The following is a 15,111-nucleotide window of genomic DNA, read 5'->3' as shown; positions in this document are numbered from 1 at the left end:
AAGCATCAATTGCTTCAATAATCGAAGAGCATTTACTACACTATTCACTGTGGTGGCCATTGCATTATTAACACTAAAAATGATTGGTCATGAAGAGCATGGAACAACTAAAAAGGATTATGGACCACATATCCTGCGCTGGCTTAGCTTTTTGTACTAATGCTGTCGGTAGGTGGTCGTAACTTGAGGCAATTGAGGCCAAACTGGCTCACTATCAAGAGTGATCACTGGTCTTTTCGTATATCACTAGAATAATTATCTTCGAATGAAATTTATACATCATCAGGAATTCTGTATAAATGCCAGTTAATGCTGAAAGACAAATTAAGCGGACAGATGTGGTCTCCACAGCTCTTTTACCTTTTCCAGAACAGAAGAGCCATTCCCGTAGTGATGGGCTTCAACCGAAATTTGAATTCAAGACTTCAGTAAAGTTTCTCTAATTTTTTTAATGTCTAATTTTATGTAAAATATTTTCTTTTGTCTAATTTACCAATACCTTTGATTTTATGATCAAATTAGCCATTATTTTAACAAAAGAAAAAAAAATAATTCTCATATTTTTAATAGTAAAGTATTAATTAGGTATTAATTAATTTATTTTATTTTTAGTGTATGTGGATAAAATTGGGTTATATATTAACCGCAAAACCAAAAATGGAACTATGGAAGTGAACGACATCGCAGATGGACAACTCAAAAAACCTAGTGACAACTGTTGGGGGCTAAATTATTCTCCTCCTTACCCTAAAATCTTCCATTAGCAAACTCAATTTTCTAAGGAACACAAGTTCCTGTTTCTAAATTCAGTTAAAGATTACATCTCATTCCTTTTCAATTTAAACAATAATAACAACAATACCAGCTTGATGCCATTCTGTCTCGTTTCTTACATAATTAATTGTTGATGGGATCCCAGTTACTTCCCATTTTGTAATGGTGAAGGAAATTGTTGATTTCTGCCAATAAGAATCTGGTAGAAATCAGCAATTTTCCTCTTTCTTTCTTTCTGTCTTTCGATACCTCTTCAACGCTCAAGGTCATTGTTCCAACTTTTTCTTTTTGTTTTCAATCTCATTTGCAGATAGAATGGAACAATTCAGGCAAATTGGAGAGGTATTGGGAAGTTTGAAGGCAGTGATGGTATTTCGTGACAATATCGAAATCAATCAACGGCAATGCTGCTTGTTGCTTGATATGTTCAACTCTGCATATGATTCAATTGCAGAAGAGATGAAGCAGAATCTGAAATTTGAGGAGAAACACACCAAATGGAGACTACTAGAACAACCATTGCGTGAGATTTATAGAATATTCAAAGAAGGAGAAGGCTACATCAAGCAATGCTTGGAAACCAAGGACTGGTGTGCAAAAGCCATTGTTCTTTCTCAGAATACAGATTGTGTCCAGTTTTATATCCACAATTTACTTACCTACATTACAATCGTTATCGAAGCAATCGAAACCGTCGGAGAATTTTCAGGGTGGGATCAGGATGAGGTACAGAAGAAGAGGCTTCTGTATTCCAACAAATATCAGAAGCAATGGAGAGATCCACAGCTATTTCAATGGAGATTTGGCAAGCAGCACCTCATTACTCAGGAATTGTGTGAACGTTTTGCCTCGGTTTGGAAAGAGGATAGGTGGATTCTCCTTAACAAAATCAGGGAAAAAAAGATCTCATGCTCATCAAAGTATGAGCGACAACTAGCAGAACTACTTTTAAAAAATCTAGACGGATCAGAACATCAGAACAAGAAACTCTTACCTAGTTCAATCCTGGTTGGGTCGAAAGATTACCAGGTAAGAAGACGCCTTGGCAGTGGGAGCCAATACAAGGAGATTCTGTGGTTGGGTGAAAGCCTTGCAATTAGACATTTCTTTGGAGAAATTGAACATCTTGTTCCTGAAATTTCTTCACTGTTGTCTCTTTCCCACACAAATATATCTCATTTCTTATGCGGATTCGCCGACGAGGAAAAGAACGAGTGTTTTTTGGTTATGGAACTAATGCATAGAGATCTCAGCAGCTACATCAGAGAGATTTGCGGTCCGAGAAAGAGAATTCCTTTTTCTCTTCCTGTTGCATTGGATCTTATGCTTCAAATTGCCAGAGGAATGGAGTATCTTCACTCTAAGAAAATTTATCATGGGAAGTTAAAACCTTCTAACATTCTTGTTAAACCAAGAAATGTAAGCTCAGAAGGGTACCTGCATGCCAAGGTTTCAGGGTTTGGACTCTCATCAGTTCAGAAATTCTCACCTAAAAACTCTTCAAATCAGAATGAAACTCTCCCATTCATCTGGTATGCGCCAGAAGTATTGGAAGCCCAAGAACAGGCAGGAAGTACACGAAATTCAAAATATACAGAAAAATCAGATGTATACAGCTTTGGAATGGTGTGCTTTGAACTTGTGACTGGAAAAGTTCCATTTGAGGACAGTCATCTTCAAGGAGACAAAATGAGCAGAAACATTCGAGCAGGAGAAAGGCCATTGTTCCCATTAAATTCACCAAAATTTGTGACTAACTTGACAAAGAGATGTTGGCAAGCTGATCCAAATCAACGACCGAGTTTCTCATCCATCTGCAGAATCCTTCGCTATGCGAAACGTTTCCTTGCTATGAACCCTGATTATAATAGAGAACCAGACCCACTTATGCCAGCAATGGACTATGGTGACATGGAGTCAAATCTTGTAAAGGAATTTCCATCTTGGAATGCAACCAATTCATCTGCAATAGCGCAAATTCCATTTCAGATATTTGTTTATAAAGTTTATGAGAAAGAAAAAACAAGAGCAACTCAGAAAGAACCTTCAGAATCAGGAAGTGATAAAGCTTCAGTCAGTGGGGATGAAAACATCAACTCAATGGATGATCCATTTCCATCATCCACATTACCATCACCCACTGAAAGGAAGTTCTTAACATCACCTGACCACACGAACAGAAAACCACGCCCCTCAAGGAAACCCACAGATCTGAAAATAAGTAGACAACCAGGTAAAGTTCTCATTGATATTGGTCATGCAGGGACAGCAAAAGGAGGTTGTAAACCTCCACAACTGACATCTCGTGGGCGTGGTTTGAGAATGAACTCGGAAAGCCAGCTGATTATGACTAGCCCAAGATTAAGGAGGTCATCTTCTGGTCACGCATCAGATTCAGAGCTCTCTGCATAATTGTTGCTTTATCCTTTATAACCACTTCTCCTGTAGTCCACCATAGTCTTTGCATTTCAAGGCTCAAATATGTTAAGAAAGTGCATAATTGAAGTGAATCCAAACGTGTAGACCTATAATCTAAAGGTTTCGGGATCAAATTTACTGGCTTATTTCTTGGAATATTTTAATTGGACACTTATTTCAGCCCAAATCAGAGTTTTAAGTAATTTAATTTACCCATAGATTTAATTGGACAATTTTCCTTTCCTATTTTATTCTAGAAAATTCCGTGGCAGTTTAAGGTGTGTTTTGCTATATATAATCAGTAAAACTAATTAATCTCTAAAAAATTTTTGATAATCTAATAAACCATTAGAATTGATCAATCATTATTGCTATAAATATAAAACATCATTTACAAATTTCATAATATAATTTTACCGCAGTGATACCATTTTGCGGGACCACATGAATCGCCAGTTAAAGATATAAAAGATGCAAGCCATAGGAGATTTATGACCAAACTGCTTTGTAAGACAGTTACAGCCGATCATAGTTCTACACAAACAATGATAGGAATCAGGTACAATGCAATTCACAGTAATAGGTTATATACTTCTAAACAATCTCTGATTTTTTCTTTTTTAAATAAGATCAGTTCTGTGGAGCAATCCATAACATAAGCCTCTTTTGTAGTTCCAACCATTTACATTCATCTTCAAATGGCAGTTTCATATCCAATTGCCTGTGCATACTCTCTTTCCAAAATCTTTATCCTACAACTTACCATTCTTAACCAAATTTAGCCCCCCTTTATCTTGTTTAAAAGAGCTTTGGCTGGAATGTGCTCTTTTTCCAGGATTTGCAGCTTAGAATCCGTCTCTGAAATAGTTGCCTTAGATACCATGCTGACTTCCTTCGACTTTTGATCTTCACTGACCCAGCAGCCTGGTTAGCTATGACATTGAAGCGAAGCTATGGGAAGCAGCATGTCATTGCATCCATGAAATAATCTTTTCTCAGCAAATGATAGAGATTAAGACTAGCTTGTGTTTCCTTAGTGTTTAACTATAGGTCACACTCATCCACTGTCCTACCAAAACCAACTGTATAGACAAAGTTTTTGCCGACTGGCACTCAAATACCAAATGCTGAAGGTGTGGTTCTGCTTCGTGCCTTCCAGGAAGAAGCTGCTGTAAAACCTTAAGAGGACAACTGGCCACATCTCACACCATCTTTAATACCTCCATTTTTCCCATTGAGTTCGCGGCAACAACCATGTTTGACTTTTGTCTCCAACAGACACTTGAAACAAACTGTCCATTATCCTCGACAATCTTGTTCCCAGAAATAGAATCATCATATCCAAATTTATAAGAGGTTATAGGCATTGGTAAGGATCGATAATAGCAATAAACCTGAGAACCAATACATATGGCAAAAATTAGAACCTGATCTGAAGAAAAATGAAAAAAATCTAAATGAGAAGCAGTACAGGTACGGGATAACATGCTCTTGTCTCATATTTTTCGAGGAAATTCAATAATAAAGTCTGGCTTTGCCATAACAGATCTCTCTCATTTGATTGCAGTTTGATAGCTATGCTTCGATGGATAGAATTTAAACGCCCATTCCACTTCATAGATGCAGTCTTTTCAAACAGAAAATATCTTATTTGGTTACAGAGACAGGCAGGAAATAAAGATATATCAAAGTACAATACTGCAATAAAAATTAATTTTCAAATTTAAATTAATTTAGGGATTTAACTAAATTTTACCTCATTAGTTTCTGATCCACATGCTATATATCCATCCAGAGTACATAAGCCTACAAAGTTCTGAGTATAAAGAAATTTGTAAGTCAGAACCCCCCCCAAAAAAGGTGTTAAAGAAACTCAATAGTGTAACAAACCTTCTTGTTCGTGTGACCACCAAATGTCAGGCGACAAGCACCAGAAGACAACCCATTTGAGCTAGTCTTGTCAAGATCCCAAAGCTTTAGAGTATTGTCCGTGGATGCAGAAACAAGGGTTTCTGAATCTAAAAATTTCACATAGCTAACAGCTTTTTCATGGCCAGCTAATGTGCACCAAGGGATTCTAGTATGCCGTAGATCATAGCAGTAGATCTTATAGTCAGCAGATCCAAACGCTACAAAATGAGAAGAGGAGGCTGAGAACTGAACACAGCAGACGTTGGCCTGATTCGAAATGGTACCTATAGATCCTCTCTGCAAAATAATTACATTCATAACTCTACTGACAACCTAAAATTGAAAATTCTGATGATGATAAATTGAAAGTTCAAGAAGTATGCCAAAGTTCAATAGGAGAAAAAGATGAATTTTGAACCAGTAACAAGATCAGACTAGCAGAGGAGTGAGAGAGAGACAGCCCAATATATTATTACAGGTGGCAACAGATGAGTGGATATGAATAGGAGGTCTCATTCAAAGTCTACAGCTTTAAACTCTCCCAAGTGACTAGATGAAGCAAAGAACTGAACACAGCAGATATTGTCCGGATTTCAAATGGTATCCATAGAACCACTATGCAAATAATCATACTCAAAATTCTTCTCACAATTCTAAAAGCAGAAACTGCTGTGACCACATCAATTGAACTTTCAAAAAGTTGCCAATGTCAATAGGAGAAAAGGGATAGTGGTCCACAATAGGATTGAGGAGGTTAGAATGCCTGCCTACCATGTTTCCAGTCCACTTACAACAAATGAAGGGTATATGCGCACTCACTACAAAACAAAAATGGATAACCCAATTCCAACGGAAAACTAGACCAAGAAAATAGTTTGCTATCTTTCAGAAAAGAGTTGCACAGGTTCTCTTTCTCCTTGAGCTCTAAATGTCAGTAAGTTAGAATGTAGATTTTGTAAGTTGTTGCAGTTTGGCATTTGTGGAAATTATGGAAGACAATGCAAGACAACTGCAATACAACTTAGGGCCACAAATTGAATGTGCGCAGTACAAGAGAAAGCACACCTCATTAATGCTCCATAATCTCACAGAACAGTCATCACTTCCACTGGCAAACATCATAGGATCAGCTAGTGAAAAATCCACCGACCAGGCCCTCTTTTGGTGCTCTGTATATTGAGAGAACCCTTGACCAGTGCCAGCATCCCACATCTGGACTCCATCCACATACACCATGTTATCATAGCAATAAATAAAACAAAATAAAATGAAAACCAGCGTAAAACAAGACTAATGGCAACTTGATGAGTCATCTTGACTAAATGCTTCAACGGCATTTACCTTTCATTTACGTCACAATGATAAATTTCTCAATAAATTAAATATTTGAAAAATAAGTTTCTTTTACAATTATACTCTAATATGACTAATCCATTAGTATTTTCAGAGAAAATGACAAATGCAGAACAATAATCCAACAGAACACTGAAACTAGACTCCCCGGCAAGATCCTAATTTTATAGTTACTTGCCAAATTAAGGTTCTGTTTGGTTCAATAGTTAGATGTAGCTGATGGCAATTGTTGTTAGCTAATAATTGTTGCTGATAGCTTATTTATTCTAAGTGTTCAATAAAACTTTATATAATTGTTGTTGTATCCTATAATTTATTTTTATTAAAATAATTATATAATAATTAATTTATTATATAATATCAGTTAAATAGAAATTATATATATATTCACAACCTTCCGAATTACAGTAGTTCAGTAATCAGTGGATATATCAACTAAATATCGTCTATTTAATGCTTTTACCAAATGGTTAGGCGGAAGCTGTTGGGTATGAATCTTTATCAAGTGCCCTAAACCTCTAATGGAAACATCCCCTAATCATAGGAGACCTAGCATATTCTCTGCTTTTATATTTCAAGTTTCAAAACACTTCCATCTTGCCAAATAATAATATCTTCTCCATTTTAGCAAAGCAAGTATGCTCCTTAATTGTGCAAGATAGATGGAATCATTCTACACTACACGCAAAATGATGACCTTCTCTTAAAAAACGGGTGGCTGAGCAACATTACCTCATTAAGACCAAAGGCATCTAAAATTTCATTCTTTAAAGGCTAGAATTATAAAATAAAACCGAGTTACTGGTCTCAAGTAGTCAGTAATGAAAAAATGAGAACAAGTAAAAAAGAATATTCAGATGGTCTCCAAGGACAGACCTATCAACTAACAGTTTAGTAAGCATTCATCAATATTGTTAAATTTGGGTCAAGCCTAACTCACCCTAAAAGCTGGCTCAAGGGGGAAGAATGCTTATGGCACATATAAGGGGCACATTACCCTTTCCACAACCGACGTGGGATTCAACACACCCCTCACGCCCATAATTATTGAATCCCACATCGGTTGTGGAAAGGGTAATGTGCCCCTTATATGTGCCATAGGCACTCCTCCCCCTTGAGCTAGCTTTTGGGGTGAGTTAGACTTGACTCAAATTTAACATGGTATCAGAGCCTCCCATCCGATGTTGGGCGCTCCATAAATGTGCCACGCACCATTAAAAACTTCTGGGCGCGAGGGGGTGTGTTGAATCCCACGTCAGTTGTGGAAAGGGGTAACGTGCCCCTTATATGAGCCATAGGCACTCCTCCCCCTTGAGCTAGCTTTTGGGGTGAGTTAGGCCTGACCCAAATTTAACATGGTATCAGAGCCTCCGCATTCGATATTGGGCGCCCCATAAATGTGCCACGCACCAGTAAAAATTCTGGGCGTGAGGGGGTGTTAAATCCCACATCGGTTGTAGAAAGGGTAATATTCCCCTTATATGTGCCATAGGCACTCAATCCCACATGGAAAGGGTAATGTGCCCTTATATGTGTCATAGGCACCTAGCTTTTGGGGTGAGTTAGGCCTGACCCAAATTTAACAAATATGATAAATATAATGAAGGAAATTAAATGCATTGGACTCTAAAATCATCTTTTCCAAAGTGCAAAAGCTGCATACCTGAATCACACCATCATAATCAGTTGAAGCCAAATAGTTCTTGATGTGGTTATTCCAGCACACACAACTAAGCTTAGAATTGTTTGACATCTCAACTACAGGATAGTGGATATCCATGGAATCATTCAAAAGTGTGCCAAACTCAAAAACCTTAATCTTTTTTGACACCCCAGCAGCAGCAATGTATTCCTCATCACGGTCAAAACTTAAAGAGCATAGTACATTTGTAGAACCTAGGAGATGTCCATTTTTCAGTGATCCACACACTTCAAACTTACTATATCTAGCAAACTTACATAAACCATCAAAAAAGGCCCCAAGTGGATCGGCAGGTTTCTGAATCATATTTGACTCCTTCTTCTCATTATGAAATGCAGACAACCTATCTTGATTCTTGAAAAAATCTTTATCAGAGCGAGATGCAGAAGCAGAAGAATGGAGTCGTGATCTCATGGAGAAATAGGCATTATCAATCTGGCTAATATTTCTCATTGACCTTTCCTCATTCATATTGGTGACAGAAAATGAAGCAGAAATAGCAACTGATCTTGTACCAAGATGCAATCCTTGTTCTCTTGCATCTGTCTGCGAGGAAATCCTCAAGAAATGTCTTTTCTCAACCTCCTTAATATCATCTTCCAACCACCCAATATGTTCAATTAACTTGGTGGCATGCATCTGCTTTTGTTCTTTCAATAGATGGAGAAAATGAAGCGACATCTCTGATTCGGCATCATTATTGTCACGACATGTTGATACATCGTTTCCAGAACACCATTCTTGGGACTGACAAATTAGTTCCGACTGCAGGATTTCACTGTTCCACGCCAAATAAGGATTTTGAGATTATATCATTTTTTGCGACATTTTGAAGACATTGTATCCAGCTTATTAATGAGATGCACAGAGGCATTTGGTAATCTATACAAAAACAAAGTGCAGCATATGCAATTGGCAACTAGAACTGTACATCATATGAAATCCAAGGAACAACGTAAAATACATAGCAAAGGAGTTGTATGTTTGAGAACAGCAATGTCAAAATCTCTCAGTTGTCCATAAAGCAAAAATAAATCCTTGCCAAGCATTAAGCAAGTCATCTGGCCACAAGGAGCTATCCTATTGATTATTCTTCATGAACTATTTCCTTACTATCATGTTATTTAAATGACCATTACTGATTATTTTTCTTCGTGTAAGTGCCCAGTGAGAAATATCTTACTAAGATATATATACCATATCTTATGTCACAAAGGATCATCACAAGAATTTAAGAAGGAACTATATTTTCGGATGTAAACAAGCAATCAAATGCTCAGAGTTTTTTTGTTTTTTGTAACACTGTAGCTGCATGTCCAACTGTCATCAGCAGCCGGCCATTATGCTTTACTGCATGGAAACAGCAGAAATACTATCCAAAAAAGCAATTACAGCAAATCAACTACCCTGCAATTAAAGAAATGGCTTATATTTACCAGATCAGATGGCTTTACATTCTTAGTTGTCAATGATACACATTACACATGACAATTAGAAGGGTAAAAGAAAGAAACAAATGGATTTAGTCAAATACAAGGAAGGTTATTGAAGAAGGGCTGCATAGGAAATTTTCACCACCCTCAGCCACAATCAACAATATATATCCATTGCAATAGTACACAAAACAAGTTCACGAATTAACAGCTCGTTGAATACCTTGCTGTTGGACGAGATGAAGGCTCAGGATGAAGAAACCAAAGACAAAAGCCAGCTTCCTTTGGATAAGTTGAAAGAAAATTTGATGGTAGAATCCTTCGGTGCAAATCCAACATAACAGTAGAATGCGTCTCAGGTGATTCATACCAGCTGAGCAACTGATGGAAACAGCCCAGATAAGTTAAAAAGACCAGTTTTCCACTCAACCTCCATTAAAGGTTCTATATTACTTGCATAAGAGTCATTTCTCCCTTATCTATGTCGTCTACAGGAGTATTTAACAAAAGGTATGGCTTCAGATGATATTCATGGTACAAAATCAATTGTTCTTCTTAATGGTACACAATCAATGGTACATTTAAATAATGCACTGAAATGTCATCAATGAAGAACATGAGACTTGATAATTTGACTGCAGTCTCACATTTCAAAAATGGCACAACTATCCTAAACGTTGCTTAAGGAAAATCAAGTTTAGCAATCCAAGAAGCAAAACCGTGCAATAAATTCCTAATAACAGCAGCCAGAACTCACCTCAAAAAGAAGAACTCCCAGGCTATAGATATTTGATGAAAATGTGACAAAAACCCCATTCAGCTGCTCTGGACTTCTGTACCATTTTTCTTCCAATTGTAAAGCTAAAAACAGAGTTCGTTGTTTAGTTGTCATACACGAACTTGGGTAATTAGAATGGCACTGAGAATGAGGTCCAACATTCCTAGAGTCTTGTGCACCATTTGCAGATAAGTTAGTCTCATCTGTCATAATCCTGAAGCCACAACTAGTGGCAAACTGAGACTGGCGTCCAAAAGACGTAAAGTCCTCACTGAGCTTTTGCTGTTTTGTGACAGAACTTCCGTAGGGGCCAGTATCTTTTTCCACTGGCCTTTTCTTAAGCACATCATGAAATACAGCAGCCTTCCATTCTTTCTTGGCAGATGAACCAGTATACACAATCCTATTAGATGGCAATAAATTAAAGCAGGATGGCCGCAGGTCTTGCAGGGCAACTCCTTGAGAGTGTGCTGAATCCACTAACTCCACAATTTGCCTATATATAAGAAGGCTTTCAACTTTATCTCTTTTGCAATGCCCATGTTTCAGCCATTCTCTCAAGGTGATCCCACGATGTAAAGATTCAGGAATAACCTCCTCAATCCTATGCAAAGAAAGCTGATTGCTGTTGGCACTTGATCTCATCAATGCATCAGATGCAACCTTCCTTGCAGCACTGCAAAATCCAGCTTCAGCATCTTCATTTTGGCCAAAAGCCCCCTTTAGCTTCAAGGTTTCGTTTACCAATAGCTGAGACGAGCTAGAAGTAGCTAAATTGTTAGGCATATTTACATTACAGCTTGATATAATTCTCTTCTCGTTAGTCCTTAAACAAGCAGAGATTTCTTGGGTATCCTGAGCACCCTGTAAATTCTTACGTACAGACTCACAAGGCAACTCAGATAAATGATGCTGCCATTTTCCTTGACGATTATCCAAAGGGCTACTAACTAAGGATACATTACGGGTCCTATAATTTCCCTCCGTCAATTCAAGCACATTTCCAACATCATTCATAGAACATGCACTAGTCTGGGGAGGTACAAACCCAGCCAAAGGAATTACACATGTACTGGAATCCCTATCTTGTATTCTACTTGTACCTATATAATCATGGGTTGAGCTCTCTGGCCAATCACTCCTCAAAGATGCACACATCATTGGAGATTCGAAAACATTGTGGCCCTCTAATTTCAAGGGAACATCACATCCTTTCCCCTGGAGTTCAGCATTCCCAGCTATATCATTTACAACTTCTTTCTCATTTCGTTCCATGTTTCTAAAGTGCTGTTTTTTCCAAAAAGAAGAATGCAAAACCAAGATAAAAGATGAACAGAAATCAATTAATTAATCTAGGGCCAGAATTAAACATGAAGAATAAACCAGGTAAGGAGAAAAGAGAAAGTGCAACAGAAGCAGGGAGTGGAAATTGAATCTAAAAATCATAATTCTCAACCACCAAGAGTTAAGAAATTCAAACAGAGGCGGAAAATAACTAAAATTAAAATTTGACATCATAAAATGACATTAGTTCCCAAAACAACTTCACAAACAAAAACCAAGCTTCATTCCTAGTCACCTCTCTGTCACATCCTTCAGAAAAGTATATAAATAAATCAACAAAATAAATACCACTGGATGGAGCACCACAAAGAAGACTAGATTTCTTTCTTTTTTCTTTTTTTTTTTTTATGAATATGAAAGAAAAAGAAGAGGATGTAGAGAGAGGTCTTTAAATTCTCCAAACGGAAAATAAAATATCTTTCTTGACAACTGACAAACAATATCTCCTTAGTAATTAGATCCACTGCGCTTCATTTTATATCCATGTTTTTTTACTAAGTCACACTCGCTTTTCCACAATATTTACATGAGCTGCCACGGAGAGTGAATACAGCCACGAGGACGTTTCGGTAATTTCAACAAAAGCAAGTGGCATTTGGCGCCCTAGAATCGACTGCAGTTGTACTAATTGTGGAATTATTCAAAGAAAATAAACAATTGGCCTGAAATTAGCCACGTAGTCTGGTTGGCGGTTACCACGTAGTCTGATTGGTGCACCAAGGATTGAGGACGGACCGGAGGAGCGTGGGCGTGGCTGCTCACGGGGCCACATGTTCCTGGCCCAGGGCCTCGTATTCGGTGGTCCTAACGGACGACACTTCAGTACTAGTCGTGTACCTCTATTCTGCCATTCCTTTATGGGCCTACCCTAGTGGGCTGAGGCGGCTGCCTGCTGCCTGCTGCCTCCTGCCCAACAATAACTAATAACTTATACATATGAATATCTCATCCAAAATTGCGATTTGATATTGGTAATTAACGATCAATTATTAAATATTAAATTAATTATCATTTATTGAAATAAAATTTTGGAAATTATCTTTCATAATGGTTGACAAGCAGATACAAAAGACACCATTCAATAAAATTAACGATGACCCGACATTAATTAAAAACTAACCAGTAACGATGTCATGTGTTCATAGCTTTAGGGCCAGAATCTGGTAGTCCACCAACCTTACTGGTTGATTGCACCAGAACACTGGCTATTATGGATCCCACCTGATAAACTTTTTGGGCTTCACGCATTTCGGGCCAATTTTTTCTTTTTTATTTATTTATTTTTTAATCATGGCAAGAAATAAGTAGGTAATTGTGAGCTCCTATAATTTTGACTCAAAATACATGTATGAAGAGGTTTTGACCACAACCCAGTTGCGGCCAGGTGAGATGTTCTTTGTCTCTTCTGCTTTAGCTTTAGATTTTCTTTTTCCTATAGAGAGGTGAAAAGAAACCAATATCTAACTAAATGTTAGTTTTTTTTTTTTAATATTGCAACCCAAAGACAAAAAATACATGATTTCAAGTATCTTGAAAGAGGAGCACAGAGATTTCAACCGGATATAAAGGATTGTCGGTATACTTCATTTCTTCTTCTTTTTAATATTAATAATAGTTGCATGTTCATCTTTTTCTATGAGATTTGAATTTGACAAAGTGTTCCATTTGAATTTAGGCATGACAGAATAATGTAAAAATAAAAAGTCATGGAGGTGGAAGAAAAGAATAATAAAAAAAAAAGCTCGAACTTACTTTTATAAATTTTGAAATGTCTCTAAACTCATTAAGAAACTTTATAGTAATATTTCATAATTATGTGTCAATATGATTTATCAATACTATAGCACAAATATTGTTAATTCTTATTTGTGTAATTGAATATTAAATTTTTATCAGTATTATTACTTTCTCTGTCTCATAATTTTTATCTACTTTTTTATTTTAAAATTATCATTTATTTTTATTTTTCAAATTATAATAATATATAAATTGACTATTATAAATTTATTTAATTTTATCAACATCTGTTTTTTAAAAGGAAAAAAGAAAAAAACTTAGGGTTATGGTTAATCCAAATCTAAGGACATTCCCTCCCACAATATCTCATTCCAACCAATATATAATTTTCTCTAGTGGATCATTTAGCACTTAATATAAAGTGTGTGATACTGCTGCCATGTAATCCAGCCTATCTGCATAAAAGTTTGCCTTTCTATACATATGCTTAACTTGAAAGCTCCAAATTAGGTCTCAGTAATTGTTGGATATTGGCCAATATACCTGAGAAGGTTGTTGGGCAAACCTTGTGTCTATTGATAATTTCTACCACTTCTCTACAATCACTCTCTACTTCTTAAAGATTTATATTAATATCTGCAGCGAGTTTTAACCCCTCCCTGACGGCTCCCAGTTCCGCACCTACAATTGATCCACTGTTTATCGAGACTAAAAATCCTTTCAACCAATCCCTCTATAATCCTCAACAGGCCGCCACCATAAGATGAAATTGCCCTCTCCTCTTGTGCCGTCTACGTTAAGCTTTACTACTCCTTCATTTAACTTGTCCATTTAATCTCTACCATTTCCCTTCTATATATGTTGTTATTCATGAGAATTTGGCTCCATACCTTGTGGATTTCTCCTGCTTGTATAAGAGCTTGATGTGCCACAGACGAAACCCCTTCCTTTTCATTTTGGAAAATAGTTACATTCCTCTTTGTCCATAACAACCAGGCCATCACACCAAACAACACATTCCATGAGATGCCTTTTTGCCTTGTATTTTTATTGAGCAAATTTTTTAAAAGCCAATTTCTGAGATTATTTCCACTTGAGTAGAAGAATCTTCACTAGTTCACCGATATCGAGATATTACAAATTGCTTTAGCCATAGCACAGTCTCTAGAACATGCAAAGCAGATTCTGAGTCACTCGAACAAACTTCACAAGTGATGGTAGTGGTTAATTGTCTCCTAGCTCTTTCTTCATTTGTCAGCAATTTATTTTGCATAGTCAGCCAAAAGAAGACGCGTATTCTTTGAGACTCTGGCCATTTTTAGGTAAAGTTCCACTCTTTCTCCTTCTAGTAGTGATCCAAATCTACCAAAAAAAGGTAAATAGTCTTAGTAGTAAACAAGCATGTACTTGAAAATTTTCATTGAGGCTTATCTTTACCCTTGACCGTGCTAGGTGGCTCCATTGAAGCAATAAGAATGATTGATGAAGCTGGCAGAATCCTATTGAGCTTCTCCTAATTCCACTGCCCATTTTTATCCACAAAGGAACTTACTTTAAGGTTTCACTTTTGGAGCTTGTCCCAGCATTGGCAATTTCCATAAGTTTGACACCATTTTGTAGCCACTCATCCATCCAAAACCTTACCATATTGCCATTACCTA

The 15,111-nt window shown here is 37.0% G+C and overlaps 2 protein-coding genes across 4 annotated transcripts; one reads left to right on the top strand and one right to left on the bottom strand.

The window, feature by feature from the left end:
- Nucleotides 1–693: 693 nt before the first annotated feature.
- On the top strand, nucleotides 694–3,439 carry LOC110622070 (mitogen-activated protein kinase kinase kinase 7). Its single transcript, XM_021766442.2, has one exon. It carries the CDS (start codon nucleotides 1,090–1,092, stop codon nucleotides 3,184–3,186), a length of 2,097 nt encoding a protein of 698 aa, XP_021622134.1. The 5' UTR covers nucleotides 694–1,089; the 3' UTR covers nucleotides 3,187–3,439.
- A 107-nt stretch (nucleotides 3,440–3,546) lies between these two features.
- Nucleotides 3,547–12,156, bottom strand: LOC110614760 (protein SUPPRESSOR OF PHYA-105 1). Of its 3 annotated transcripts, XM_043949066.1 has the most exons (8): nucleotides 10,349–12,156; nucleotides 9,815–9,972; nucleotides 8,120–8,936; nucleotides 6,169–6,315; nucleotides 5,083–5,400; nucleotides 4,949–5,008; nucleotides 4,664–4,819; nucleotides 3,547–4,586 (listed from the first exon to the last, which is right to left on the bottom strand). In XM_043949066.1, the coding sequence occupies exons 1-8, from the start codon at nucleotides 11,642–11,644 to the stop codon at nucleotides 4,395–4,397; spliced, it is 3,144 nt and encodes a 1,047-aa protein (XP_043805001.1). In that variant the 5' UTR covers nucleotides 11,645–12,156; the 3' UTR covers nucleotides 3,547–4,394. The 3 variants fall into 3 exon arrangements, with proteins under 3 accessions (XP_043805001.1, XP_021612115.1, XP_021612121.1); XM_021756423.1 differs by lacking the exon at nucleotides 6,169–6,315; XM_021756429.2 differs by lacking the exon at nucleotides 4,664–4,819 and having other exon boundaries at nucleotides 10,349–12,155.
- Between the last annotated feature and the right edge of the window lie 2,955 nt (nucleotides 12,157–15,111).

Source organism: Manihot esculenta, chromosome 1 (genome assembly GCF_001659605.2).
Source record: "Manihot esculenta cultivar AM560-2 chromosome 1, M.esculenta_v8, whole genome shotgun sequence".
Taxonomy (NCBI): Eukaryota; Viridiplantae; Streptophyta; class Magnoliopsida; order Malpighiales; family Euphorbiaceae; genus Manihot; species Manihot esculenta.
Note: the sequence above shows the minus strand (reverse complement) of the source record. Positions and strands in the feature narration are given on the sequence as shown.

Excerpts from the sequence above, each read along its gene's own strand:
- LOC110614760 (XM_043949066.1), bottom strand. The coding sequence starts at position 11,644 with ATGGAACGAAATGAGAAAGAAGTTGTAAATGATATAGCTGGGAATGCT. Across the intron at positions 4,820-4,948 it reads GTGGATCAGAAACTAATGAG|ACTGCATCTATGAAGTGGAA; the intron begins GTAAAATTTAGT and ends CTGTTTGAAAAG. Across the intron at positions 4,587-4,663 it reads GAGCATGTTATCCCGTACCT|GTTTATTGCTATTATCGATC; the intron begins GTACTGCTTCTC and ends ATTGGTTCTCAG.
- LOC110622070 (XM_021766442.2), top strand. The coding sequence starts at position 1,090 with ATGGAACAATTCAGGCAAATTGGAGAGGTATTGGGAAGTTTGAAGGCA.